This window comes from Helicoverpa zea, chromosome 20, assembly GCF_022581195.2.
Source record: "Helicoverpa zea isolate HzStark_Cry1AcR chromosome 20, ilHelZeax1.1, whole genome shotgun sequence".
Taxonomy (NCBI): Eukaryota; Metazoa; Arthropoda; class Insecta; order Lepidoptera; family Noctuidae; genus Helicoverpa; species Helicoverpa zea.
Window position 1 is genome coordinate 350,668 of NC_061471.1, and position 26,544 is coordinate 377,211.

Consider the following 26,544-nt stretch of genomic DNA (forward strand, 5'->3'; position numbering starts at 1 on the left):
TAATCAGCATTTAAAATTTTGTTTATATTTTTTTGTATTCAATCAATTTAAACTATTAAAATGGTGAAAAAGTGTTGCGTTTCTACTTGCAAAAGTGAATCCTATGGTGGTTGCAATATATCGTTCCACAGGTTAGCTAATAATAACATTTTCGTAAACCAAACAACTAGGGTGCCCATGAATTCTTGTAACGAGTCAAAATATGGGTGATGGATTTTAAAACTGTTGTACTATTGTTATAGCTTCCCAAAAAATGAAGAAAGGCGACATAAATGGCTCAGCAGTCTATATATGAAGTAGAAATACAAAAAAAACAGTCTTCACTTCGAATCTTCCTGCTTTTATACTGCTAATTTCCGCTAATTATTAAAAGCCTTTATTAGTATCTTAAGGTCACAAACTGCGTAAGTTAAAACTTCAATACTAATCTGTGTTTAATAATCTTAGCAAATTCGGATTTGTCTCACATAGCTTAATCTCATAGTCACCCTATTAGAAAGGGACAGACAGCCTCCGTACTAACTGTTTCACTCGGCTCGTTTTTTAGGTTTATATGCGCAGTCCTGTTTACTAATATTATGTCTATGTTCCGTGCAGACCCGACTATTGAAATCTGATCAGAATCTGACAGCAGTACTCACTATTTATAGATACCATTAATCAACTGGCAAACATATCGTGTAGCCAGGTATTTACTGCATTAATTTATTCCAGTAATAAACTAATTGTTCTGAGGAAACCGCTCGTTCAGATTGTATGCAGCGCGAAGCAATTTACAAATTAAACATGCTGTGAATTATGTACAGTAATTGTACTTCGTTTATTGTCGAAAATATCATAAATCAGTAAATATATAATTAATTAATTAGCGATCTTGTTCCTCGTGTAGTAGTATTTCTCGTAGATATCATCCCACATGCGAGCTGTCCTCGAGTGAGGGTAGTCGATCATCTTCAGTTCGGCTCCAATGTCCAGCAGTCGGAAGGAGTCAGGTCTGGTCTGCTCCCATGTAACTTCGCTCTGATAGGATGGGTTTCTGAAAATCCAAGTAAATAACTCAATAACTATCGTTTGCCAATTTCCCTAATATTTTGTGACCTAATTTGGTGGATTATGGTTTAACTTACAAATGTTTAACAAAATTAGTCCATAGCTTCACAAGACGTCTCTGCATAGCACCCTCTTCTCCCTCCAAAGTGCCGTCATAGAACAAGTAGGCCAGTTCATCAGAATGTGCTGCACCTATCTTACGAACCCCTGGCTCTTGGTGAACTCCAAGGTCACCAGAGAATGAGAACTGGTAGTAGAAGACTGCGGATGTTGATACGTGGTGACGGACACTCCGGTGTATATGGTTCGTGAAGAACGCGTCCCTAGCGATCATAAATTTTAATGTGCTGTGGATAACATCAATATATTTTGTTGTGAAAATAAATACATTCGCAATATTACCTATGGTAAGCCAACACAGATGCCATGGTAATGTTGTCCTTAAAATACATATCTGCAATCTGACGTCCAGTTTGTCTATGTTCCCTTTCGTTCAAAAACTTTAAATCATCTGGTAACAAAAAACTCGCTCCTATTCGTAATCGTTTCATAACATTTGCTTCTTTCAATATTGAAACAAAAACGTATGCTTCATTGTCGTTATATCCTACTATCATGGGTACGGAGTTATCTTTCTTACTTGACAGTAAGTCGTACGGTGCTGCAAATAACAGTCTCTCTTCTTTTTTTGACGGATCTTCAACGCATATTCCGAAGGGAAAATAGGACACGTCTAATTTATTCGCTTTCGCTACTAAATCTTCAATTTTAGAATCTTGTAAGCTTTTGATATAATCATCACTAATCTCACTCGTATCTCCCAAAGCTCTAGCTCTTTCTTTTGCATCATAATTAAAAGACCATGGGCATAACGCACTTCCACTCTGCAGTATTACACCATGGTAAAGACCGTTAGCCATGGGAGACAATGTTACAGCCTCAACCATAGCTGCTCCAAAGCTTTGTCCAGCTATTACAACTTTAGCTGGATTCCCTTTAAAGGCGACAATGTTATCGCGCACCCATCTTAATGCAAGTACTACATCTTTCACACCAGCATTGCCTGGTATTTTGTCGTTACCCAGGCATAAGAATCCCGCGGGGCCCAATCTGAAGAATAAGATATAAGTTTTTAAAGCTTCAAAAATCATTCTTAACGACTCAATTACTTCACCCACCTGTGATAGACAATCACGACTATGATCCCCTCTTGCACTAACTTGCCGGGATTATAAGGCCCACTGCCGCCCGTGATCCACACCAGAACAGGCCAGTTGCCACCAACTACTGACGGCACGTGGACGTCCAGTTGTAGACAATCTTCGGCAGCCGAGACCGTGGAACAGGTCAATGTTCTAGGGTTTCTAATGTCAGACCAACGAGGAGCGAGGCCTGCTCTCTGAACATAACAAAGAGTTAATTTGTATGTTATGCGTTAATGCGTATGAATGTGCTTGTAACAAACTTATTCATAAACTTAAGTTTTGGAAGGGTACTCGTATTTAAAGTCCAACTTACCTTAAATCTCCCCATTGAGCTTGTAACATTGGCGTAAGGTATTCCAGTGTACGACATGTACCCGTCTCTCGCAATCCCTCTCAGCATTCCCTGAGCAATGCTGATCACATCCTGACTTGTCACCATCGTCATTTGTAGTATCACCAACAATGTGTATGTTACCATCTTCCGTAAACACAATTCATTGACAAGAATTATTAACTATTACACGATAGGTAAACAATGTCTCTCAAAGTGAGGATCCAAACTGCGATTTTCTCTTTTGGCCTTTTATTTCTCGAAACATTTTATGTGTGCTGGAAAACCCCAGCTATTTCACGCAATGCGTTTGTTGCGTTATAGTTGCAACATTATAATGTGACACTAACTGTAATGTTCAGTATCGTTTAGGCCTCTCTCGTTTATCCGCATCGCTGATTCTGTTTAGGGTCTTCACACATCTAAACTTGTGTCATACATAATACAGTGTTACAAAAATCGCCTTTAACGAGCATTTCACATGCTTAGTTCATCTTCTTTATTAACAAATCCGAGTCGATTAAATACATCGTCTCAATTATCTCTGTCCAGTACTTTTACTGTTTTGATAATATTAGTGGAAGTGAATCATGCATAAATGCATTCTGTCAAATAAAAAAAGTGGTCTCACAATATTATTATAACTTAGATATTATGTAGAAACCTTTAAAACACCTAAAATTATCATGTAATAGGAATGTATTGAAATGAAAATACAATATCCACGTCCGTCCGTCGCAATTATTTATTTGAATCATTGAATGCAACGCCACGCGATCGCGTCCGATCATTGTACTCTGGCGTCATTGTGCGGAATGCAAAAATTATATTAGAAAGTGAAATATTTACAAAGGCGTTGAAAACTAATAGTAAATTGACTTAAATTATAATACATACATTACATCAGTCGCTTCATTACGCATCTTGAGTGCTTCGATCACGAGACATTCCTTATAATAGGTAACGAATAAGGATGGTTTAGTATTAAAAAGTTCATTTATACAGCTGATATGTATGTATCTAGATAGTAGCACCGTGCATCTTATCTAGTGTCGACTATTTTGACTTTGACTAAGAACGAATTCCTTATTTACAGAAATTCGTAAAAAAATATGGACGCTCGTGAAGACACATGACTCACGATAGTAAATTAACTATTTAATTCGGAGACAGAAAAGTCATTTGAATGTCTCGTGATCTGCAGCTGTTTGTACAAACTTATCATTTTCAAAATAACTTATATTAACTTAAAAGTAAATTGCGGGCGGATTGTTATCTATAGCCTAGTGTAGTTTTATGAGATCAATCTTCCTGGCACTAACAAAGCTTAGTCGTAATACTGGATCTACGAGTAATCTTTATTAAGGCCCAAGTTTTATTACAATTGCTTCGTAAAACATTACTAGGTCTAAAGAAAGTCTAGCTGTTCCTAACGGTAAATCCGTATCGTAAAACTAAAGTTATCTTGTTCTCGCTGAAATCGAATCTCACAAAGATTTCTATATAAGTACGAGTATGTCATCGGTGTAGTAATAGTACAGTAATTTCTAAGCTTATTCAACATCATCGGCCTTTGTACTTTCATATTCCTGGGCATTGGCCTCTTCTCATACAGAGCAGCAATGCTAATCATGTAGGTATTATGATGAAAATTACAATTACAGTTCAAAATATATAGAAAAAATAATATTTTATGCAGTTCTACGAAAAAGGCGTTAGACCAATGTTGGCAAGAAATTACTTAAGTAACCGACTAGATTTGTGACCTCAACCTTACTCTAAATAAATTAATGCAAATTAAAGTATCAACAGCAACACTTATCTGAAAATATTGTACACTTATGTCGTAGGTTCAAACTTAGATCGTCTAAGATCTTATTTCAAACACTCACTGCACTTTGAACCCTTAACTATTAACAACATATTTACACGAAGGACAAAAGTTCAGTCTTATGATTAAAGCTGGCTCCCACTGGTCAAGCTGTCGAAGAACTCGATGATGTCCTGCTGTCTAGAGGAGAACTCCTTGGATCTGACCATGTCAGGGGACACGATGTCTTCGTATTGCATGCCGTCGCCCGCCGGCCACTTCTCCAGTGAGTTATTGTCTTCGCAGATCGGTTTACTGAAACATAAATAATGTTATTTTTTAAATTATGTAATTATTATTTGGTTTGCTTAACGTAGATCTTTTACTGATAGGGTTAAGCTGTTGTAGTGCCGTTTTATGATTTATACGCTAGAACATATTAGTTGTATAGGAAAATTACCTGCACTTCATAAAGTTGACGAAGTAGCTCGTCATTAGATTCTTCATTTTCACGTCATCCTTAGATGGCGCAGTTGCGCCCGGCGCTTCAACTACAGAGTTCGTCCTGAATACATAGGTCAGGTCCTCAATGTGGCCAGCGCCATCGTAGTCCAGCTCCATTACTTCCTTGATGATGCTGCTCTGACCCTCGTACGCGAACCGGTACAAGTACAGTGGAGCTCCACCAGTCTCAGCACGTTTTTGCGCCAGTTTCAATGCAGGGTACTCATAGAAGCCATCCGAACATGATTTCACAAAGTTATCTATACTTATTGAATCGTTATAGTACCTTCTCTCAATAGACTCTTTCAAATCCATCACTAGCTGTGGTGGTGTCATTAATAAAACTCTGGGCGGTATTATGATTGCAGGATTGTCCTTAATCTTATTGACGAAACCAAAGTTGATTAGTCGATTGCGGAATGTCTCGCATTCTGTGCTGGTAAATCCTACTAAGAGAGGAATGTTCTTGCCGCGTCCTTTAGCTATTAAAATTTCTGGATCATCGTCAATAATGGTTGTAACTCCAGGTAGTGGGGATTCCACAGTAGGCACGAAGGTTGTCAGGCCAAATTGTTCCAGTAGAGCGGCGTTAGCATCGCTGAGTTTCTCTGCTGGTAGGTCGATGAGCTTCCTATGTATTCCCTCAGGGTCCGTATCTTTGATGCCAAGGACAAACAGCAATTGATTCGAAATGTGAGCCGCGTAAGCTGGAGACATGCTGAAGAATGAGCTTATTCCTGTTCCGCTCATCAAAATTGCTCTGTAACGAGAGAGTACGATACATTACTATCTTTACTAGGTTCATTAGATATACATACAATGCTACATTGTTTAAAACATGATAATCTATCTGACTTCCATCATTACGAGGCTTTTTCCAAACGTTCAACTTAAAATTGCGAACTAACCTTTTGAAAAGACCTTTAGCAGCTTTAGACAGAGTCAATAGATGCGCGGATGCTGCACCAGCGCTCTGCCCCGCTACGGTGACGTTGTTGGGGTCTCCTCCGAAATGCTTAGCATTTCTTTGCACCCAGCGCAACAGGGTCACCTGGTCTCGGAGACCAGCGTTGCCGGGGATTTTTGTCGTATTCATGGACAAGAAACCGAAGACGTTCAATCTGGAATGCACAGTTAGTTAATTATTAACGGATAGTGGTCTATACATATAAATTAAACTGCGTTGGAGTGTCTTATGTCAGTCTTGTCCGCTATTATAGCTTATTACCCATTAATTGTCTATCTAATCCATATGTTAAGCTGAGCTTATTGCCTCTTCTTACATTGTTGACCGTTTCATTGAAAATACATAACAACTGAGTAAGCGTTTACGAATCATATTTAGTTAGGTTTACCTGTAATTAAATGTGATGACGATGGTGTTCTTGCTGACCAAATATTCTGGTCCGTGTAGATCTTGATGGCCCGAGCCGAAGGCAAATCCTCCACCATGTATGAATACTAAGATTGGCAGTCCGGGTGTCCAGTCCCTCTGTCGGTCTGTGAACTCTGGGAGGGCGTGCAGTGGAACATGAATGTTAGCGTATATGCACGCTTCGCTCATCTTGCTGGGCGCCATGATCCTCCCGTATAATATGTCTGTTTGGAAGCAGATGGGTCCTTCACTTGTGGCGTTGAACACATCATCCCAATGTTCAAGAGGTTCGAGCTCCTGTAACAGGCAGATATATGTAGATTAATAAATTGAATATTTCATTAACACTTAACGAAATGGTTTTGTGTTAGAATTTGACCATTAGCAATGTACATACTCCCAAATCAATTGAATCAATAACATTTGCCATTAATTTTTGCATGATTTGCAGGTGTTTAGATAAAACATTAAGTACCTTAAACCTTAGGTCTCCAACGGGCTGCTTAGCGTAGGGCACTCCTAGGAAGCTGGCGAACTTGAAGCCATGAGCGGAGCGCTGCACGCCTCTGACTCTGCCGCAGTCCAGATAGGCGTCCACGCTGCGCGACGCCGCTCCCGGCCACGCCAGCGCCGTGCACGCTGGAAGGCACAACATATTGCGTTTAGTGTGCTATATTTACAACAAATGCCATTTAAACATATTCAAAGTAACAAGCCGCAAACAGCATAAAAAAGTATTTTAATCCGTTGAAAGATAAAGATCGTTGTAAGCTCGTTTTAGAATGATCATAAACTGCTGGTCCATTTCGATAAGATTGATGCGTCGATGTAAAAGTGTATGTCCTGTGCGTTACTGAGCCCATATTGAATAAAACGTTCTTCATTGTATTTGTTTAAAGGACGTGTTTTTGCGAAGCTGCGTGGTTCGATCTGCCAAAATGTTATGAATATTTTGTGCCTCGTGTTCCACACATTCCCTAATATTCTATTCTCACTTACATACTTAGCTACACCTACTGCAAAAAGCAAAACTAACGATACATTTTTTGTCTATTCACGACGACTTTCGAAGTAGGTAAGGTCGTTTCTTGTTAGCAAATTGAAGATTTGTTTTTCCTGTTATTAAAGATACACGTGTCATCGGCAAAAAAAGAGTCAAACCCATTCGAAACTGGCTTTCATCAAGTTCCTATGAATTACATAACATATGATATTATACATGCGACTATAGTTATTTATAGCTTCACTTGACGACCTCACTTTGAATTAGACAATTCTAAAACTGGTTAATACGCCGCGGGTTTGTTTTGGTGACTGTTTGCGGATAGAAAACGCATATATTATGTAGGTATTTTAAACTATTCTCTTGGAAATAAGGCATTTTAGTGGCTACCTAATTGTTGACGAAAACACTTTGTATGTCTTCAAAGGATAATCATATACGATGAAAGTATTAGCCTGCGCCTGCGATCCCGCTAAGTGTAGCGTTACCTCGCCATCCGGTTTCCGCATATTTGGCGCACGCGCATAAAAACTGAATAGTTTATATTCTGCACACAGTAGCTTCTGCCGTACTTGAGTATTCGATAGGTAATATATTATTTATTAATGTCTAGAGGTTACGGACCATGCTCGTGGACGCTGTTTCTATGCACTAAAAACGTATCTATTGTACTCCATGTTTGATTTAAGCACACTATGTTTAGATGTTGCCATGTTAAAAAAACGGATGTAGTGATAGAGCGTTGACAGCCGAATTAAATGTGAATGTAAGTTTTTTATTACGACTATGGTCATCGGTGACAAACGATATATTATACGATATAATTTTCGATGTCACTTAAAAACTATGAAAAGTGAAAGTTTTATTCAGTAGAATAAAAAATAAAACGATTAAATTCGACTGTTATGAATTCAAATGTTATGTGAAAACTGGATCACCCTTAACATAAAGAAATCCACGTTAAATATGGCGACCTTTAAATAAATAACATAATATTATGTAGTTATGTGACTAGGATGGTCCATAAACACTGGCATTAATCTCGGAACACTACGGAATGGCAAGTTTTTGTCAGTCACAAACATGAGCATTATTCCACAAAACGACCTTGGCTGTTATGACAGGCTCGTGTAACCGAATGTCTTAGTCTTACACGTGTTCATGCATGGCTGGACCCTTTTTTTGACAACTAGACTATATACATATATTCTATATATTATATTCTAATATACATATGTATACGCTATATTACTGCCAAGATTCATCAAAATCTATCTAGTAGTTTTTGTGTGAAAGAGGAACACACATCCTTACAAACTTTCGCATTAAGAATTTTGGACAGTAATTTTAAAAGTATTTTTATAGGCAAAAATAGAATCCAATTAAACAAATATAAACCTAAGTTAAACTTGGAGCTAATTACCCGTGTTTACAGGTGATTGAGTAATTACATGTGTTATGATATCATAAACGGCTCACTAGGCTGACTCTATTCGATAACCCCGGTTCATACTGTCTACAGAACTAATGCAGTGTGTACAAATATGTGGTCACGTTATTACGAACGTTCATCATCTTCACTAATTGTGCTTATTCGTGAAGCTGTACATATCATCTGCCGAGCCTTTTCCCAAATATGTGGAGGTCGCCTTCCAGTCTAACCGGTTGCAGCTGAGTGTTTTACAAGGAGCGACTGCCGATCTAATCTCCTCGAGGAAATCGCTCCTTTTTGAACTGTACCAAGAATATTATTTAAAAAACCCTTATTAAAAACTAAAAATAGAAGCCACTGACTGCTTGCTTAGTAATGGAAAAAATACACGTGGTGAATATAATTAACATAATGACCAAATCATTAAATATTATTGAAGACCTGTTCATTAGCTTTATGGTGAAAAAACATGCACAGTGTTTTTCGAACTGTTCGCCGCTAAATATGAATTCGCAAAAAATCGTATAAATAACTTCAAATTTTTAAAAAAAAAAACATAATTTTACATTAAATTATAATATTTCATACATACATAAATATTAAATTAATAACACAAATACATGTTCCAAGCACCTGATATAATTTATCTGTATAGGACGTAGCGCAGATCGTAGGCCGTAGCCGTAGCCATCGCTACGAATGCTACGAGCGACGCGTCGCTTAGAAACGAACTCACCGAGTTTTTTTTTTTTTCAGTAGTAATTAGGTTTAACTACGTATTATTATTGACAAAATATTTTAATTCGTTTTGTAAAAAATAACAGTGTATTTAAATAAGAAGATGATTTACGAAAAAAATAAAATAGTACGTTTGGATTTATAACGAAAAACCTACGAGGACATTTTGTGGTTGGCAAATCATATTTCGCGTCCGCAAATACATTGAATACTTTATGAATAAATGTTGCCATGTAGTAATAATAGCCAGCAACAATAACCGATTTTTTACAGTCATAAAATGATAAGGTGACATACATTTTTACAGAAGTACCTACGTATTCTACTTTACTTGCCAGTATATGATATTTTTTATTTTTTGCATATAATTAACTGCAGAGGAGGTGCGTACCCAGTGGGTCGTGACGTCACAGTAATGTCATACAATGTTACAATTGTTGTAAGATATGAATTTGCTTGGTCGCTTTTTCTCAAGCAGGGTCAGCAGGGGTCGAGGTGTCGTTTGTTTACAAGTCCGAGTGGAATATTATCACTTATCTACATACGTATGCACTGCTGTTACCGTAACGATGAATTTATTGCAACCTTATCGAAACTGCCTTTGATTTTATTTTTAATTTATCTCTTTGAAAAATTATGTAATCTGTTACTTTATATATTTACCTACATTAGACATTTTTTAAACTTGAAAATAAGAAGGTAAACGTAAAAAAATATTTTTGCCACTGCATCGTCCTTCTAGCGGTTTTTCGGCTTATGAAAATGTATTTACGTGTAGCAGAATATTTTAAAACTGACAAAAAATTAATTTTAATTTTCACATTCAAAAATAGAAACCCACCAAAATTCACAGAAACGTAAGAAAATTCTATAAACAATATTCATTTCTCCTGAAAATTGAACTACGAGAACGAAAAACTAACTTAAAAAGCACAAAGTTTTCGTGTTTTCCAATCACTTTCGTAAGTAACTCACCGTGCAGTAGGAAGGCGAGCGCGAGTACGTGTGATGTCATGTCTGTGCGGTGTCGGGCACCTGACTGGCCGGCGAGGGCCGCCGCGCGCTATTTATGCCGGCGGCACGCGTCCAGGCATGCGCACAACCGCACACTTTGAAAATGGAAGAAAATTTTGTACTGAAACTGCCCTTTGACTTTGAGCACTCGCTTGAACGTATCCCTGAAGCTTTTCTCGTGCGTGAGGTAGGTAAGTATTTATATGGTTTATGTATTATAGTTCGGCCATTCAGAGAATGCGTTCCTGACACGTCGCGATTGAACTGACGACGTAACTTTGCAATGGCGTTGCAGTTACGATAAAAATATTTTTGCTGGTTGTTTACCGTTTTAACAATTGAGGAGCATTAAAACAACATTATTATATCAATAATCAATGAATGTTATAATTTTGTGCCAAACTGAGTGTCAAATAACTTGGTAAACAATATTTTTCTAAATCTATACTGCGCTATTACAAGGTTATGTCAGCGGTTTATATTTTGTAGTGCTGTGCTAAAAATAACAGGCAAGTATCGTAATCTGTTCTTATACAGTTATAATATAAAATAATACCTTTTGATTTTCTTTTTACTTTTATGAAATATAAAAATAAAACTATGACCAAACCGCATTTTTATACTTAGATTAAAAATGGTAACCCCAAATGGCGTTATGGGCCGCCATTTTGTGACGCTAAAACAGTCGTCCGTTGTCGTTTCGTGCGCATAGACCACGTTTTTCAAGTGTTTTCGATCTGTTTTTATTTGATTACCCGGCTTTTGTTAGACCGAGATATCAGGATTGATTCTGTTATTGATAATAATATAATTATACATGTAGGCGAAGATGATGATGAAGACACCACCTCCTCAAGCAAATCGGAGTCTGATTAATATTCTGTTCGCACATTCAATTCAATGTACTTGTAACAAAGAATAAATAAAACAATTTTATTATATGAATATTACCTTTTTTTGGTTTCCACTTAAATAACTAAAATATAAAACAAATGATTCCGCCAATTTAAAACGAAAATAATCTTAAAATAATGCGGCGGTTCATTTTGAAGGAACGGTAACGAACTCAGTGTTATGTTGTGCCCATCACTAGTCGTGACTAACTGATAGGTGTCAGGAACGCATTCTCTGAACGGCCGAAGTATAGCTCTGCTACTTAACATACGTTAAGATTCTCGTAACGAAGAGTTCTCATTTGCGTTGTTTGGTTCAATTCAAATTTCAAATCCACTATTAAAAAATACCTTCAGTCTAAGGTTTCAGCCTCCGAAACCAAAAATTGCAGAACGTTAGAAGTTAACAACTCATAAATCACTTGAATTAGTTTGTTCTTTTGGTAGTGATACAAACTATCAAAACACATAGCATGTGATGAAGTGCGAACGTTTTTGGGGGCTTACCTTTTGTAAAGTTTACAAAAGGTAAGCTGTAGTTTCAAAAAGAGCTGATTTTCACCACTTTAAATTACCTTTTATCTTTAAAAAGCCTGAAAAGTCTTATCATTTGCGAAAATCATCCAGTTGCCTCTAAAATTAGCAATCGGTTTGTCACCTAGTCCTCACAGCTAGGTTAGGGCACCTAGTGACGTCACAGCTAAAAGGTCGCTGGTATTGTCTGCGGCGTGACGCTGCGGCGCCCACGTGGATTTCCCAAGCGTGTAGCCTCACACGTGCACTTGCACTTATTTCTGTTTATTCATGGAAACTGATCAAAATGGCGGAAGTAAATTGAAGGCTACAACTATTTTTATGTGTACTCGTGTCTGCACTCACTCACTCACTCGTGTTTACTGCTTAGCAATGTAGGCTGATGATCACTTATGTTATAATTAGTAATTATTCAAAGAAAAGCCTTTTGTTACAAAACTTCATACTCCCTTTTACTCAATCTGAGCTTTTTCACGCAGCATACTGGTAGCTGAAAGAAACAATATTTTTCACTGGTTTGGACTGGTAGATTTAGCAACTCATAAAAACTCATGAAATATTTAACTTTCACCTGCAATACTATATTGAAAGTACCAAAATAGCTGAGTGCATACGTCTGTACTATGTCCTAACCCTGTCATATTGACGTACTTTTAATCCTTGGACTCAGTAATTATTCATAAGATATTTTAATTTATTCCCACGCCTATCGATGTCTAATCATAACCAGTTTAAACTGGTTCTGTCAAATCTAATTTAAAAATAAAACCGTTTAATAAACACATTATTATCTGATCTGTACTCTCATAAAAGAAACATTAGGAAACTAATTTGTTTCCATGTATGAGAAGTAGTACTGGTGCTAATCATGTCTTCCTTCGCTAATTAAACTGTATAAGCCAGTATCGCAATAAAACATGACATTTTCCGGCTTATGAATAAAGATTTAATGTATAGAGTACCATTGAAATAATTATTTCATAATTCTTTTCATACTTCACAAAATAGGAGTGCAGTCGTTTTGTCAAGTGTCGAAGTATTTTAGTACTCGAACAAAATATTCAGCAATATATACTGACTGTTATTCTTCTTTTCAGGTAATTGTTGATGCCTTTGTATATCCTCTGCTGCAGAATCCACAAACGACCGAAGGTATTTTACAAAAATTCAGAGGAAAAAATTAAATAAAGGAAGGACAAAAATTAGGTAATAACATGGCAGTGATGAAGTAGCCTTGAAAACTTCCAAAAGTGAAAATCTTGAAGTCTACATCGATTTCAGGTTAAATTAACTTAACTTTAAGGTTAATTCATATCTACAGACGTTGAATGTGCCAACACAGAATTAGCGTCAAAATAATTGCTTCAATAGTTGTATGTTAGTTTTTTTAAAGGACATCATCTATCTTTCAACTAAATAATGCATTATTCAGAAAGAGTTTCAAAAAACATGGTCTTAATAAGTTGAGCCTAACTTGTTGTCCTGCTGTTCTGAAAATTAGGCAACACCAAAATGAGTCAGAGTGAACATAAAAAAACCATAGCACTAATTTTAGACATATTGATAAAACCGAGACGATGCAAATGGTAGGTATACTAAAATTAGAAAATTATGGAAAGCATATTTATCGTCGCGGACAAAAGCTAATTATAAAAAAAATAAGATAAGAGGAAAACAATATAATTTAATAATAAATAATAATCAATTGTGTGATGACCTGAAATCCGGCAGATTACTGTTATCTATCTGCACGTGGATACCGGTGAAAGCGGAGTGGGCCACTTAACACGCCACCTTTTTTATGTATTTTTACGTAATGACTTAATTGTTATAATTCATTATCGGTTTAGCTTAAGGCGGGTATGATGTAGTACCTATTGTGAAAATCTTGAGAAGGTTTTAATACAAAATGATAAAGTTTTATATTTATTTATAAAGTTTTCGTGTATTGTTACCGTAAATGTAAAATCTTACGAAAAAACGTTTCTGAATTTATTGTTTCATAATTTGTTAATGTATTTTAAATCAAAGAGAAAAAAACACTGTATGCGACTCGTTTTAACATTTTTTTTTAACCTCTTAGAACTAGCAACGAGATATAAAGACGTAACAATGTAGGTACTTTTAGCCCATGACAGCAGTATTGAATACTTACTTGTGCCTTTGCTATGCACATTCTTATCGGAAGATGTTACATAGTAACATACTAGTACGTATTTCCTCTGTGAGTAACATTGTCACGCGTAAATCTGCGTGAACCTTGGAAGGGCACGTTCTGTTGCTGATCTGATGCGTTTCTGCTGTTTGTAGCCTATTTGAAATGCTTAGAAAAAAATTAAAAGTCTAGCTTCATCCAGTTTCATCCATGTCGCGTGGGAACACTGATAAAGAATAGCCTAATAACCTTCCTCGATAAAACGGGCTATCTAAAACCTTTGAAAAAAAGACAAATCAGGCCAGTAGTTCCTAAAATTAGCGCGTTCAAGCAAAAGTTTAAAGATAGATTATCATAATAATATTGATATAAAACAAAGCCGCATCTTTGACGATTACGTGGCCGAAAAATGCGGGGCAATGCGTGCCGTGCGGCCTTGACCAACGCACTGACGCAGATAGGTGCCATATGATGCAGCCGATAACCAGCCCAGACTCCCGCCGATACGAAAACAACCAAATTATACGGCTAATTAGCGGTACCCAAGCAATTGGTGCTTACATAATAAATAAACGAAGATGTCGCTGAATAGAAAACAAGTAAGTAAAGATTAGATCCTATCAAAAATGACACGATTTTGCTCCCAAACAATAGATTGAACTCAAGGGCGGATCCACCGTTGTGGGCACGATGGGCATGCCCACAACCTTATTACCTAGACTTGTGACATCACACTTTTACGTTTTTTTTAAATCGATAGGCTGATGATAACACTAGGGAACAAAATAATACTTTTTTTTGTTGCATTTAATTTTATGACTGTTGTTTACTAATTCGAGATCACCATATTTTTTTTCTTACAGCTTTAGTTTTTGAGGTACTTTTGTGTCCCAAAACCCAAAAAAATTCGCGCTCGCTACGCTCGCGGCTTTTCCACTTTGCGGTGGTTTAAGTCCAATGTCGAAAACGTTAGATTAGTTTAAGTTAAAATTGAAAGTAGAAAAGGATAGCACCCCCATAACGCCCTCTTTCAGGACTTTCTGGTTAACAAGAAGCGGTGAAGAACAAAACAAACTTCCCAGCAACACAGCTGTCTATTACAATAAAATTATTATTATTTACAATAGTCACTATTTTTCATTTTTTTGTACAAAACAGTACCAAACCTCAAAAAATCTCACGCTCGCTACGCTCGCGGTTTTTTCACTTAGCAGTGGCTTTTATTTTTACTTGTTTCTGTGATTTCGTGTCCCAAGACTCCAAAATTTTGCGCTCGCGGTTTTATACCACGTCTTTGCTTTTGGTTTTTTAACTTACGACGAAATCTACAAAATGTTCCGGCTTGCTACGCTCGCGCAAAAAACAAAACTACTCACAATCTTTCCATACATAGAGGTGCTTTAGTAATGATTGCACTCGGTACATAAGCTAGAGACGGAACTGATAGTGAGCATAATATGAGTTTAGATATATTAAAAAAAAAACGTTTTTTTAGCATTATTAGATTGGTTCGTAATTTTATTTTGTCGTTTTTTTTTTTGGGGTGCTCAATAGGTAGCAGCCCGGGGTGCCACCCGATGCTATGCCGCCACTGGTAGTTGAGAAGTGCACCAAATGCGTCAAACCCTCGCTATATTGGCTTACTGGCTACTAGAAGTTATTGATTGAAATAGGTTTGGATCGAAACTATTTTTTTTTATCGGGTCCAACTTCCTGATAAGTTTATTTTCATTTCTAATGCCAAAGTCCTGATGCTCAGAAAAAAGGAAATAATTTCATTCAAAAGTTCATAAACGACTTGCATAATTTTTAATGAGTATGTTCATGCTCCGACTTTTACTTTTCTAGTAGCCGCTTCTAGTTCCGATTTTCTAGTAGCTGTGACCACAACCTTTTTTGAGGGCTGGATCCGCGCTTGATTGAACTAACCAAGTAAAGATGGTGTGGAAAGTGCATGTAGCACGGATTGGATGGTTTGCTCTACTATTTAAAACTGCATTTTAAAAACCCTTAAAAATATTTCTTTACTGGTTCATTATATCATGTATCTTAGCGGAAGGTTGTACACGCGCGCTCTCGTTGCGTGCGCTTACGCACGCCGTGGGTCGTTACGTTGTCATTATCATAAATATTGGGCAAATTATTTAGGTCAATATCAAGAACGTTAGTGACACACAGATGGGTGTGTTCGTCTGTTTGTCACACTGTGGCGCTTTGTATACTGTTTTTTTAAACAAACAGGAATCTTTTGCGCCTCATCCAAAGATTACAAAAAGGTTGCAGAAGGACATATGGCTCGATTCACATCACAACGCGTAATATTGAATTCCAAAATTATTTTATACTTGAGTCCAAAAATAACTTGAAATTAAGTGCTTGTTCGACCTTCAGGTTCCGTAAAGGTTTGGTTGTTGTTAATTTTCGGAACCTTTACCCATTTCCATTTCGTCGAAGGACTAGATTTCCAGAAAGTAGGTTTTCAGTTTCAGTTCCAGGAAGGTTTCTATTGCTAAGTTATTCTGGAATTGAATATTTTATGTTCGTCTATGGTACAGAGGGAATAGAGCTGCCCTAAATAAGTATTAGCAGTTTTGAGAAAATATTGTTATTCAAATTAAAATGTACTAGTCTTTTCTACTCGACTGTTAATAAGGGCTATGTTTTTCGTATGTGTGTCCGCAATAGTCCGCATGTATCTAGTATTCTTTATTACCTCATGTCTTCGAAACGACCAAACGAATGACGTATCGATAGAAACCGGGTATCGTTGTGGTCGTCGCAACTTTCCAAGTGTACTTAGATGTTGACAAAATAGCAAACATTGGTGACTGGGACGCCGTAATTATGTATATTGAGGCAAAAAATATATTTAAACAAACGCAGTTGGGGACTTCCCAACGAGGTACCACTTAGGTAGTGTTTTTCAGCTCAGTTCACTATGTTTCTGCTCTTTCATTTCGTTAATTCAGATATTTCACGCTAGTAGGAGATTTGTTATCAATATTTTTAAAACTGTTAATTAACTATTATCTATCATTTATGTAGATACTGAAGACTTTTTATGTAGAAAAGTTTACCTAGTGATCAACTGCATTGCTTTGCGCAATCTGTCTCGCAATGAAACAGCTGATTTGAGAACCGCTTGTCACTAAAATAAGAGATGACCAAGTTTTTATCACAACCAATTAATATTAAATATGGCTTTCTTAGGTGAAATATTACCCACGAAATCAATTTGTAAATACAAAACAAATCGACAAAAAATTATCGTGCACTGAAATTATGTACTTTAATGCTCAGACTTAGGGCTTAATTTGATGCAATTTGAGTGCAGGCGTTGTTGTCATAGCAGTTTTTTTATCAGATAGTTTCGGTAGCTCAATGTTCAAGGTGGCACGGTGCTGGTGCAGCGCCACTCGCGTACACGTGTCAAGTGATTCACACGAGGCTATCCTGACCTTGGGCCGGACGCCTTCTATCATACCGTCTAGTTTGTTATTATTTCACTTCTATTATTTATTAGTCTGATGTGTTTGTGTGACCTCAACTGCATCATCTGACGTACGTTTGTACCTAAACTACTGATTGAAGAAATATTAACTACTCGCGATGCATTTAAATGCATATAGTTTATCCAGCGTCCGGTAATCTTAAAAAATCCGGATGTAGATATAACTGCCGTAAAATTTTCCATTATCAAAAAGATGACCGAAATAAATAGTACCTATTTCACTATCACACTGCTTGTTATAATCTGCAATATTTTGCCAACAAACATTCCACTGCATTTCGATAACCGACCGATCAGACCAATGAAGCTGTGCTAAAATATATCGCTTGATATGTTAACTTATGACCCGAGATCGTTACTATGCGGAAACAGATCTATCTGATGCATCGGGCTCGTGGCTACTTATCAAAACCGGAGCTGTACCTTAACCTAACACTGTATTTACTTTACATCCAATCTTCGGATTAGTAACCACCCAAACTAAATGATGAAGTATTCATTTTCTCCCGCGAGCGGGAATCAAGTAATCATATAACTTCAGCTTCCAACAATAAAAAAAATCAAAAATCATTTATTCAAACTTGGCTGCAAAACAGCACTTTCCGAACGTCAAAAAAACCTAAGACAGCCTTCCACCCTTCACCACTTCCTATGTGTTTTTGCTGAGTAGAAGAAGTTGCGCAACGAACTCCCCAGCAAAGTTAGGATTTTTCCTAATAATTTGGTGTCCTTCAGCCAACTTCATTGTACATGTAACATTGGCCACCATCAACAAGTACCCCTGGCATCATTTGTTAATCGTCATGTCACCATTATCACTTGTTATTAGGGCCCGATGTTTTTGTCTATGGGAAGTGATCCGGTACGTCATTAAACTAATCGTAGCTCTAGTAGTAGCACTATCGGGGAGTTATGGCCAATAATAGCTTATCAGGTCAGGGGTGAACGGTTAATTAAGGTATACGATGACATTAACCAAACTTGCGGTAAACATCTAAATGACCTTTGTCACGTGGCTGGCAATATGTTCCAGCTTCGTTACATGTTACATTAGCTTAGAAGACTGATAGGAATGAATTTTATGCTGCCTGATCTGCAGAAGTGATTCACTCAGCTCTAGTCGTCTTGTCTGCACTTGGGGTCACCAGAGGTCTTCAGAAAGGTGATACCTTCAGACCTCCGATATAGTAGAAAGCAAATCGTTAGGTCGTTGTATTTTGGGTGCTGATGATACTTTTCAGGAGTTCTATTACCTTGCACTTATAGGTGTATTTAATGTCCTGCAGTGACTCACTCAGATCCGTCTCATAAAGACAACCTACAAGTCATAATACTGTAAAAAAATAAATAAAGAACAGTTCTCATAATAAGATCAACACATTTAAATCTGTGACACGTGGCAGGCTCGCCAGGGTCGGAGGCTAGTCAAAGCAGACAGTCAGACACAACAGTGCACCTGTTATGATAACTGGCTGCAAGGCGCACGGCTCCAGCGTTGCTATGATGTTTTGTCTCCAACTGTTGGCGCGAGATGCGCCCGCGCTTACGTGAGTTACTCCAACAAAGAATGAACAGGTTGTGTTTGTTTTGAAAGGCGCATTTGTATAATATAGTTGAACTTTGGTAAGGATTGCATTTGTACTAGCTAATAAGGTAAACGCGGGTGAAGTCGTCATGCCCCAATAGTCGTCAATTAATCTAAAAACTTTTATTTATTATTTCTACTGAACTTAAAATGGGCCGGTTTATATGTCAACATATTGTTGATAATATATTGCACAATTGAAATGACAATACGGGGTTTTAACGGTCATGGCGTCCAAGATATGTTATTCGAAACGTGTGTGCCCTAACAAAAAAGTTTTTTCGTGAAGTTCAGCTGTCAAAAGTGAAACTCAGCACGTGGTTTTGTGTTTTGATTTACATAACTCCAGTGGGGTCTGTGGTATGTTTCTTTGTTTAATTAGATAGTTAAGTTTATTTGCTAACGATGTAATATGCAATTTGGAATACTTTTAACATAGAAGATATATTTTTTTAATGTGACATCTATTGGTACTTTAAAACTCCCATTTGACCCAAAACCCGTCAATTTTAGAATTATTATGACGACTACTGAGACATGCTCAAAAATTGCACCTAAACTCGTCATAATGAGGATATTTTGTGTTTTACAGTACAAAATGTGAATAAATAGCTAATATCGGGACTTTTACAAAATTGTATTGTACAATAGATGCAAGTACACAGTCATGTTTTTTTTTAGGTATATATTGGCCGCTGTAGGCCTCCGCCATTCGATTAAGGACACGCGATACACATCTACCGCTTTGGGTACAACTACCACTAGCCTTTGTTTCTACTACGCTTGGATTACAATTTGTGGCAAGCAAAAATTGACTGTTCTTACACTACGCTTTTCGTTCGAAATAACTGCATGTCGTCACGCGTATTGTACCGCGTCTCCCTAACGTGCCTTAATAGCGCCTGTATAAAAATTATGTCATTCAACTAGTTTCGACGCAAAAAATATTAAAATCAGTTTTAAAACTAAGATATAGCTTCCATCTCTGTCACTTCTTTGCTTGTCGTATTCGATATTGATGGGTAAAGAGTAATCTTAAGTAAGATTTTTATATTTAAAATTGTATGTACCTAGTCATTGCATGATCGTAATTTTAATAGCAGATCATGACTGAAAGAAACTACATACAAGCAAGAGGGCCTTTCACAAGTCATAGAAGCTGTAAATCAAAGGGCCACAACATCAGATGCAGCAAGAAAATTTAAAACGCCCTTTTAAGACAACTTTAATGAAATGGTGACACAAAACCGATGATTATCCCTGTATACATATACATACTATAGAAATGAACCCAAGGACAAGGCTATTGCGTTGAGATGTTAGTGGATTAGGATATAGGAAACTATAGGAACTATGGCACCTGCCGATGACAATGTATAAAATATATGTTAAAAGGCAGGTGGAGGCTCGCCAGCTCACTTACTGGGCCCCCGGGAATCAGTCACTGAATAGCGACAAGAGGGCAATACATGAGCGGCTGAAGGGTGAGGATACCTCGGCGGACTTTAAACGCAGATCACGCGCTCTCTGCGGGTCCAGCATCACCGGCCCAATCGTCACTTACCACGAGGCACCTACCCACCGAGCCGGGCTACTAACCCTGCTCTAGCGACTCCACTCTGGACAGCCAATGAAGGCAAGCCAGAGGCGGAAGACCCATCCCCCGTCATGTTTCACTCCGGCCAGCCGGAGTGAAGCAGGACAGGGACAGTATGCTCTCCCTGGAGTACTCGGTATATATAGCCCCTCGGGGTCGCTACTCCCCGTCATCCACCTCAGATGTCCTGCGGGGCTAATAAAGATTATTATTAGATATCTCTTCCAGACCTCGGGGCTACAGAGTTCCGGATTTTTGGAATGCGAACGTGGGGCCGAAGCCAACACGCTGAAGCCCTTTATTGTGATGGGATGCTAATAATGGACTAGGAATGGGGAAACTACGGGAACTATGGTACCTGCCGATGACAATGTATTAAATACATGTAAAAATGGCAGGTGGAGACTCGCCACCTCACATAATGGGCCCCCGGGAATCAGTTGCTAAATCGCAACAAGAGGGCGACAGGTACATGAGCGGCTGAAGGGTGAGGATACCGCGGCGGACTTTAAATGCAGATCACGCGCTCCCAGTGGGTCCAGCACCACCGGCCCACTCGCCACTTACCACGAGGCACCTAATCTCCGAGCAGGGCTGCTAACCCTGCTCTAGCGACTCCACTCTGGTCGGCCAATGAAGGCAAGCCAAGAGGCGGGAGACCTATCCCCCGTCATGCTTCACTCCGGCCGGCCGGAGGTGGGGGACAGTATAAGTAAACTCTTTCTTAAATATTTTAATAGTAATAATTTTACTCGTGCTACATATGCACATGACTGCATGGTTATATGATTGATTACGAAATATATTTTATTTATAGACTGATTTTGTGATTCCAAGCGTTTGATAGATAGGAATATTAATTAAAATGCAACTATGTATCTGTTTTATTGAATACCTGCTCTTCTAACAGATTATGACCTGCTATTCTAAATAGGGATTTGGTTTTCTATCTATCTACCTAATGTTTCAAAGGCATAAGTATGCTTAACAAATTCAAGCACAAAAAAATGTAAATAACTTGAACCTTATGTTCAAGAGCAGAGAGTTTACATTAGCATTAAAAGTTGACGAGTACTGGGAATATTTGACGAGTATCCGTACATATCAGACGACTATTGGTACAAATCGCTCTTTTTTTACTTTTGCCTTAATAAGTACATAAACCCATGAAAATTATTAAAAAAACATTAGTTACTTAGAATAACGAATAAATACTCTATCACGTCATGCAAAAATTTTCATTTTCTATTGAATATTTAACACACAGTGGCGCTTCAAAGTCGGTGATTTCCGAAATCCGACGAGTATTGGTACGTTTACCTTAAAGCTGTTTTACTCGCGTCTTACGGCCAGTTTCTTCATCAAAAGTTAAAGTTAAAGTAATGTCTAAAGTAAAAGTTACGGTCAAATACGTTTTTTCAAGGCTAAAGTGACAGCAAAACTAATAGAAAAATTGAATTTGACCGTTACTTTTACTTTAGACATTACTTTGACTTTTATTTTGGCTTTAACTTTTGATGAAGAAACTGGCTGTTAGAGTAATTTTGCTTGTTCAGAGAATATTATTGAAAAGAAAACCAGCTATTGTTAAACTTCTCTATGTTCGTACTTTCTCCCTTCTTGTCTTCATATGCACAGTAGCCTGAAAATAAAGTTTGATTGAACTCCAGTACCTAAAAGTACGTAAAATCATTCAAATTAATTCATCCCTACTGACAAAGATGTGCTCAACCTCTGTTGAGACAAAGTAGACAAAATATTGAATATAAAACAATGCGTTAAATGCGTACAATTGTATTTCTTCACAATATTTGTAAAGCATATACTTTGTACCTTGTGGGAGTGGACATAATGGGTGTAACTTTGACATCTAACTGACTGCTTGTCACAAAATTTTAAATAAGTACCATAACTATGACCAAAAAAATTGCCATTTTTCCTGGTACTCATAAACAAGTTTTTCTTCTGTACACTCGAAATTTTATGCGTATGTACACATTATGTTAATGTCTAGTGTTAAGCAAATTGCGTGACTCTAAGCCCAAAGACATGTCAATCACCCGTGATTCTACAGGTTAAAAACCACTATATCATGCTAAATATCGTTATAAGGAAAAGTATTGCTATTTAACAATACTTTTGCTCCTTTTTCTTGCCCGATGCTGGAAAGTTTTGCCATATTGAGAACATTTTACGAGTCTATTCTAGCTGAAAAGGTTGTTTGTCTGAACGCGATAATCTCAGGAACTTCTCTAGTGAAAAATTATATACTTAACTGTTATATAATGAATGACGAATAACTTTCTATCCGGTTACAGTGACTAGTTTCCACGGGATGCGGAGGAAATATTTGACACGATTAATACTGCTGCATGATAGATGTACTTCAAAATAACTTACAACAAACCAACAGACACATTAAAACTAGAGATGGACTTAGCACAGTTTCCCCAGCTGACACGTGCAACCTCATTGCTGTCAGTGGGCAGCACACAGCGACGGCACACGTGTACACTTGCATAACACACAGCCCGCAAACAACAACAATGGACGATAACCCTTACGTAATGTTCGTAGATCAATCAATATGGAGGATTCTCTACGACGTTTCCGTGGTGATGCTAGTGTGTTTATTGGTGTATTCTCATTCTTCTGGCATCGTGGCAGATATAAAACAAGATTTGATGAGTTATTACATTACTGCTATGGAAGCTGTAAGCTGGGATTTGATGTCTCTGTAAACACCTATTTAGTATCAAAACTACTAGATAGTCTTCTAGATTAAATATCGAAATTTCGACAAATATGTGTTATTTTAAAATTAAACTTCAGGATCTTCCATATAAGTGTCAAAAGTGGTAAAAAACTTTACTCGATAAGTAAATAAAAAAGAGACTTGCACAAAAAATGGCTAACAAGAAATAGTACCTAATATTTGTGCGAAATATTATCAACTAGGTATGATTTAATATTTACATGATGTGCTCGCCGATAAACTAGATTGGTTTAGTTAAAACAAACATTTGTTCTATGTAGTTGTGCGTCCTTACCCTAGGGGTCTAGGGTCAGTGTGTAGCCCAGATGACGAGGCGGACAGGGATCGCTGCAAATGGGTCACATCAACACAAACATCCAAAAGCTGGCTTCTTTACATACATTTGCAATATGCCACCAGCTGGATACCTACACTATTCGTATAAATCCTAACGCCATGTAGCTGTACCATTTATTCTGCGAGGGAAGCGAGCCGGTAACACAGAATGACTGATCCTTCCCACACGATGGGTTGTCATCAGCTCACCAAAAAAATACAATTCTTATTGCTTCACGTCTGAACCTACATGCACACACACGCTTGTGAACAAAATGTGTTGGAAAAATCAACATATGAGCTTGTTTATGTCTGATGTAAGCTTTGTAAACTTGGAAACAAACAGGGTAAACTTGTGCTGAAACTCAAATGCTAAAAAGTTTTTCCTCAAGATTAATGAATAAATCAGGACATCCACATAAAATAAATGGACACGTCGGATGTATAACTTATAGTTAAGATAATTTCCGATAGATATAGTTTAATAGCTTACACACGCAGCAGTATCTTAAGCAAAACAGACCGAATATCGCTAATAGTGGTTATCGAAATGTTCCCTTATCGAGGGCACGTGCATAGGAAGTGCACAAAACAACTCGAAGGGTGCACGAGCTACTGACATAATGGTGTTATCGCACATGCCCTGTCTGCTAAATCTGGTTTCTAGACGGAAAAGGCGGCGGAGACGTTTGAAGCCGACGATATTATCCCAGACAAAGCAATTTGATGTAAAGTGATCTTTACAACTACTGAACTGATTTCTATACGTTCTTGAAACTATAAGTTTACTGAATGAATGCATTAGTTATGATTGATGCCCAAAGAAAGAGAGCAGAGGGAATGTTACTGGTCAATATCGTTGACTTTACTAAATTATCTATTTAAAAGGACTATTTGTATTATACAAGAATCTTTTTCATTGACTGAGTACTCAATGAGGAGACACAGAGACTACATGTACAGTTTATTGCTCAGATAAAAAGGTACAACATAAAAGTGGATCAGGAAGTGAACTGCTAATGTGCATCAATCACTCAGTACTATCTCTTGAGCATTACATGGTTGTTGCAGTAACCTGGTCATTGTGTCGGTTCCGTGATCCTGCAGGGCTGGGTCACTATGTTAATAATATAATTGCGAGGACAAACAGTGATTGCTATCAATCAATTGCAAGTACATACTGTGAAATATTATAACTATTGTCTCATTGTTGCTAAGAAAGAGTGTTCTCACTTTATCTCTCACTGTTTCTGTCACTGTTTATCGAGTGTTCGCGGTATTTCAGGCTCTTTATCGACCGAAACTACCCTCTTTTCAGCTATCACATTTGGCAATGGCAAGGTTGTTTAAATATAAATATTTTAAACATTGCACAAATTAGTTTATAAACAAATACGTGATTTGGCAATTAGCTATCTGTGAAGTAATTAACGTTAAGGCATTATCTGGCGCGGATACGTCAGAGAGGTATCTGTGTGTTTGTGCATCAACAAATAAATACCTAATTATCTTCATTATCCACGACCCATTGTATCCTTTGTTTACTACAGACAATAAAGAAATTGCACTTAAATAGGCAAAGATTGAAGCCTTTGCAAGGACACTAAGTACATAATCCATTTTTGGAGTTCTTAAAGAGAATTTGAAAAGTCAATATACGCCATCCGGTAGTCTAAATCATTTACCTATCTAGGTTAATTATACCGAAAATGTCGCATGTAATTAATTACGTAGATATGGGGTAATGGAAGCCCAGCAACAGCCTTGGTAGTTCTACTAGGCTGCTAATTCGTTGTTTTACAATTAGATTAGAATTAGACTCTTATCAGAATCCACATTTGTTGAATGAAAGATACAATTTCTGGGATTTCCAATTTCTAGGCAAAGTCAAAAACGTTTAAAACTAGGCTACTTTTTGGCACTTTTTCAAGTCAATGGAGATTTGCCATTTGTTTCGTGACTATCTGACACGGCACACTTCGTAAGCACACATTCTATCAAGCTTCTGATAATTGTGTACACCTAGCATGGTCACCTTTTTTATACGGTTTCTTATGGTAGTCTTTTAGGATACGCCGCGAGTAACAGCTAGTCTTGTATAAAATTACTTACTAAGCCATTCTCTTAAACCTCGATATCAATATAATACCAATCTTGTCGAATCAGTGCGTCAAGAAACAATAACAACGATAGGACCACATCTGCCGATGACGCGGTGACATGCGCAGGAGTCGAACCCGTGTTTGTGCGCTCCCGGGTCACCCGTGACGTGACGTGTATGTGCTATATAGTAAACAAACATAGTGAAAATATAATTGATATTGATCGACACAATTCTATTATTATAAGTTATTTTGAGATAGATATTGTTATTATGATAATACCGCCATGTGCCAATAATTCCATAATCCTTGATAAAGTTGGTAAGTTTAGCAGAAGATACAAGAACTTTAATAGACACTAACTTCAGAACACCAATAGGTGTGTTTGACAAAACAACTAACCTTGGAAGAAAATTGCAATGTGCACCAGTCCGATGGCTGTACGGTAGGTAGCCGAAAAACTTCCCTACATACTTGGGCACATATATTACCTTCCTTCTATTTACTGTTATACCCTCTTCGCCAATTTCGTTATCTTCCTCAATGTCTACTATCTAATCTCATTTCTCATCAATTCCTTTATCAGGCCGTCTTAGCTACTGAATGAATCGCGT

General features: G+C 37.5%; 2 protein-coding genes across 4 annotated transcripts in view; one reads left to right on the plus strand and one right to left on the minus strand.

The window, feature by feature from the left end:
* LOC124640237 (serine/threonine-protein kinase D3) overlaps positions 1–26,544 on the plus strand; it is a 69,504-nt gene that overhangs the window by 20,436 nt on the left and 22,524 nt on the right. The window contains exon 2 of one of the 3 annotated variants that reach the window (XM_047177914.1): positions 12,987–13,095. The exons of the other annotated variants lie outside the window; for them this stretch is intronic. The gene's annotated coding sequence lies outside the window, so the exon portion shown is untranslated. The remainder of the gene's footprint in view (positions 1–12,986; positions 13,096–26,544) is intronic. 3 annotated transcript variants of the gene reach the window in all.
* LOC124640286 (juvenile hormone esterase-like) lies at positions 862–10,484 on the minus strand. The gene is made up of 11 exons (XM_047177998.1): positions 10,424–10,484; positions 6,751–6,914; positions 6,256–6,572; positions 5,809–6,021; positions 4,857–5,660; positions 4,546–4,711; positions 2,569–2,733; positions 2,229–2,449; positions 1,453–2,160; positions 1,128–1,373; positions 862–1,036 (listed from the first exon to the last, which is right to left on the minus strand). Exons 1-11 carry the CDS (start codon positions 10,461–10,463, stop codon positions 862–864), a joined length of 3,219 nt encoding a protein of 1,072 aa, XP_047033954.1. The 5' UTR covers positions 10,464–10,484.

Excerpts from the sequence above, each read along its gene's own strand:
- LOC124640286 (XM_047177998.1), bottom strand. The coding sequence starts at position 10,463 with ATGACATCACACGTACTCGCGCTCGCCTTCCTACTGCACG. Across the intron at positions 6,915-10,423 it reads GCTCGCCTTCCTACTGCACG|CGTGCACGGCGCTGGCGTGG; the intron begins GTGAGTTACTTA and ends TGTGCCTTCCAG. Across the intron at positions 2,734-4,545 it reads TGACCAGTGGGAGCCAGCTT|ATGGTAACATACACATTGTT; the intron begins TAATCATAAGAC and ends TGTTTACGGAAG.